Below are 3,899 nucleotides of genomic sequence, written 5' to 3'. Positions count from 1 at the left end.
GCAAACATTTTGGATCACAACTAAAATAAATTTTGACGAATCTATTTGTTTTTTTGCTAGCCAGTCTGCACAATAAATTGATTTCAGTGAAAGTTCAGTAAAGGTTTCGATATCGCATCGTATCTCCAGTCGTTATTGAGATCTCTGTGAAGTATAAAAAAAGGGGGAGAAAAGAAGGCGCGTTGTCTCAACATTGTAATAAAAAGTCAAAAAAAGTAAATAAAACATAACTAAAAATTAAAATTTTCACCTTTAGAGCTAACTCGTTGCTCGTCTTTCAGACATTATGGCGTGTCTAAGAGAACTGAAGCTGCAAATCAAGACACTGGAGAAAATCTTCACAAAGAGCCACGAGCGCTTCCAGACACTGAACTCCAGCCTGGACGAAATGGAGTTTCGATTCATCGACGAGAACGGCAAGCGATATGACATCATGGCGAGCATAACACCGGATTACCCCTCGTCGCCGCCACTCTGGTTTGCCGCGAGCGAGGAGACAAGCGTCGTCAGTGCCGTGCAGATACTCAGTCGCACGGATGGGCCCGACAATCACCTGATCTGCCAGGTGCGCATTCTGCTCCACGAGCTCTGTCAGTTGCACAACGTGGCACTGCCGCCCGATGTGGACAACCTGAAGTTTCCAATGGACGCGCCCCCGGCTGAGGAACCACTCGGTTCCTGCGAAGAAGGCGACTCCGATGAAGGCGAATTCGATTTTGCCGCTGGGGCAGGCTGCGAGCAGGAGCAGGAGAGCGATGCCGATGCCGACACCGATATAGATATTTTAATAGATTTGGAAGCTGATGATGATAAGAGCAATGCAGACTTAAAGAAGGAAGATTCGGCCACACTAGACAGGGTGCGTAGACAACTAAGGAACTCCCAAATGGGGAGTTCCAAATACTCCTCTGTACAGTCATCCGATCGCTTGATGAAGGAACTGCTTACTGTTTTCCAATCGGAAGCCGTCAAAAAAGATATTTACTCCGTGGAACTCGTCGATGACTCTATTTTCGAGTGGAACGTACGTATCAAGTCTGTGGATCCGGACAGCAATCTGCACAGCGATCTGATGAAGCTGAAGGAAGCGGGCGAAGAGGGATGCATACTACTTCACATTAGCTTCAACGATAAGTATCCATTCGACCCGCCGTTTGTGCGCGTCGTGTCTCCAGTCATCCAAAACGGATATGTCCACTCGGGCGGTGCTATCTGCATGGAGCTGTTGACGAAGCAGGGCTGGAGCTCCGCCTACACCGTGGAGGCGATGATAATTCAAATAAGTGCCACACTCCCCAGAGGCAGTGCCCGGGCTCTGTTGGATTCGAAATCGTACCAGTATAATCTACCCCGAGCCCTGGAGAGTTTTAAGCACATCATGAAGTATCACGAAAAAGGTGGCTGGTATACACCGCCGAAGAGCGACGGCTAAGGGTTAGGGAATCGCTTTGATCTGAATACCAAACACTACTAACCACAACCCACCACCCACTCAACATTCTACCATAGTCTATACACATTCTCAGAAGAATCTAATCCATTATTCACTAACGAATAAGTACGAAGTAACGAATGTTATTGTTTCCCTTTTTTAAAAAGTATTAAATATTTGAAATGTAATCTCAAGCAGAAGAACAGAAAAATCAGCAGTCGAAGATATAAAATTTCAAAGTTTATTCGTACCAATAGACAAAGGTAAACTAAAATACTGTAACACATACCAAGAGAAGAAAATAATTGAAGACTTGGGCAGGAACTCAGTTGATTAAAAAGAACATTGGCTTTTTAGAATGAAACGAGTGAAATTTTTGGGATTTAAATGTATTCAAATGTTTAAATAAAACAATCAGGTTGAATAATAAATGATTTGTCTTTGTATTCACTTATTAGACAAACTTCTGTTAAAATATAAAAATATAAATATAAGCAACTTTTTTGAACGGACAATGGAAGTATCGAAGCATGGCGCACCTCCTTGCCTGTTCTGTGACTTTCTGCTATCCAGTCTCGTTAAGCCTAGAAGTAATTTTTGTGCACTCTGGCTGCGTATGGGTTCCCCATTTTGTCTAAACACTGCAGTTACTTTGTACTTTCAACTTTACACTTGGAGTACAAATGATGGATGTAAATTATGTATGTATCTGATCCCCCCCATATATCACAGTCTGCTGTTGACTCAAACTGAAACCGTCAGACTCGTACTCTCCCTTCTGGGGATCTTGCCTGAGATGAGCCAATCATTTCACTTACGTTTTCATTTTGTCAAGCGTCAAAAGTAATTTGCATTTAGCAAATATTTACGGCCCGGGCCGTTGGAACTGCTCAGCCATTTCCCATTTCACGGAGAAACATCAAAGTGGCATCCCGCCATGCGTGTCAAAGGCGTCGGCATAGCTTTAAGTATAACTTCCTTGCCGTTCCTTACCGTTCCGATCCGACTGTCTGTCATCGTGGAGTGCCACGAGATGGGGGCACGACACCCTTCCTTTTTTTTCCAGCCTGTGGCGGCTTTGCGGTGCGGAGGCGTCAAAAGTGACGCGGCGTCAACAGCGGCAATGGCAGCGCGGGGATGATGCGACGTGGCTGCTAAAATGAGTTTTCAACTCAAGTGTTCGCCAGGACTCTGCCTCAGGCAGTGGCTAATTTTTTGATGGATTTTCTTTCCTGTTCTTTCTTTATTTTTTGAGTGGTGAGTGGACTTTCCCTCATCGTTTATGTGTCTGTGCTGTGCTCCTGAGGCTTTATCTGCGGCTCTCTTTATTTGTTCAGTTGGGAAAACTTTAAAATGGATGCGAATGCATTCGACAAGTTCTCACCTGCCCGATCGAACCGTGTTCGAGTTATTGTTTCGCTTGCGTGTGCGGCAGCGATAACTTTTGTGTGATTTTTTAGGCGGGGCGGAATTGGTGGCGCTAGTTGGGGCGAGGCAAGTCCAAAAGCTCTACCAGTTGTCGTTGTTTTTGCTTTGAATTTTTCAAATCGTCCCTCCCTGCAACCATTTGGCAAAGCTGTTTCTCGTCTCTACTGCTGCCGCAATGCTTTTGTGCATTTTGTTGCACTTCGGTGTGACGGTGCGGTACGGTACGGTGTTGGCGTTGCCCCCGTGGGTGGTTCAATAAATTGTGGAATCGATGGGCAGAGAAACTTATTCGATTAAATGCCGAGTGGCATGGATCTGGTTTGGTTCTTGAGCGCAGGGTGGCACATTGTATGATTTACAGGAGACCTACTTACGCCGTTTTTTACTACAATTTCCACTTGAATTGCTAATACAGTTCTTCAGCTACAGTTCTGCACCTCCTAAAAAAAGGCAAGTGTCTTGAAGAGTGTCTAAAAATATCTTCGAACAACTTTTCTATGAGAAAACATATCCTTAAGACATATAATTATTCCCCAATAATCTCTCACATGGGGCAGCTCGCCCTTATTCGGTTCCGAAGAGTAGCAGCTCTAGGGTTGCTCCCAATCATTAATCCTTTGCCGAACTCATCTGTCAACCCTCTGGCACCTTTATCCCACACATTTTTTCCCCAACTTGTTAGCATTTTTAAGCACCAGAGTTGTGCTGGGAAAAAAACCTCTTTGTTTTGCTTTTGACGATGGCTCTGCTCTGTCTCCGCCTCGAATGCTCTCCTGCTCCTGCTGCTGCTGCTCCTTCTTCTGCTCCACATGGCTGCAGAGGGCGCGTGCACGTGTTCAATAACAATTGTGTTGCATACTTTAGTGCATCAGGACGAAGGACGCCATGGGATGGAAGGGCATTAAATTTTAAAGTTGAGCTTGCAGTCATCGCAAAGCAGGACGACGACCAAAGCGTCAAACGGTTTACAGCAAATCAATTAGAGCCGAGAACTTTTCCCAGCGCTAATTGCAAGAGATTTCCTTCGCCTCCTCAGCTG

General features: G+C 45.1%; 1 protein-coding gene across 2 annotated transcripts; it reads left to right on the top strand.

Moving 5' to 3' along the window:
* LOC111080205 (ubiquitin-conjugating enzyme E2 Q2-like) lies at positions 1–1,863 on the top strand. 2 transcript variants are annotated; one of them, XM_041593507.1, is made up of 2 exons: positions 1–195; positions 257–1,863. In XM_041593507.1, the coding sequence occupies exon 2, from the start codon at positions 287–289 to the stop codon at positions 1,430–1,432; it is 1,146 nt and encodes a 381-aa protein (XP_041449441.1). In that variant the 5' UTR covers positions 1–195; positions 257–286; the 3' UTR covers positions 1,433–1,863. The 2 variants fall into 2 exon arrangements, with proteins under 2 accessions (XP_041449441.1, XP_041449439.1); XM_041593505.1 differs by having other exon boundaries at positions 1–215; positions 282–1,863.
* The last annotated feature ends 2,036 nt before the right edge of the window (positions 1,864–3,899 follow it).

This window comes from Drosophila obscura, unplaced genomic scaffold, assembly GCF_018151105.1.
Source record: "Drosophila obscura isolate BZ-5 IFL unplaced genomic scaffold, ASM1815110v1 contig_1, whole genome shotgun sequence".
NCBI classification, from domain to species: Eukaryota; Metazoa; Arthropoda; class Insecta; order Diptera; family Drosophilidae; genus Drosophila; species Drosophila obscura.
This window is presented reverse-complemented; position numbering and strand designations above follow the sequence as displayed.

Bases quoted from the DNA above. Each gene is read 5' to 3' on its own strand.
- LOC111080205 (XM_041593507.1), top strand. From the start codon at position 287: ATGGCGTGTCTAAGAGAACTGAAGCTGCAAATCAAGACACTGGAGAAA.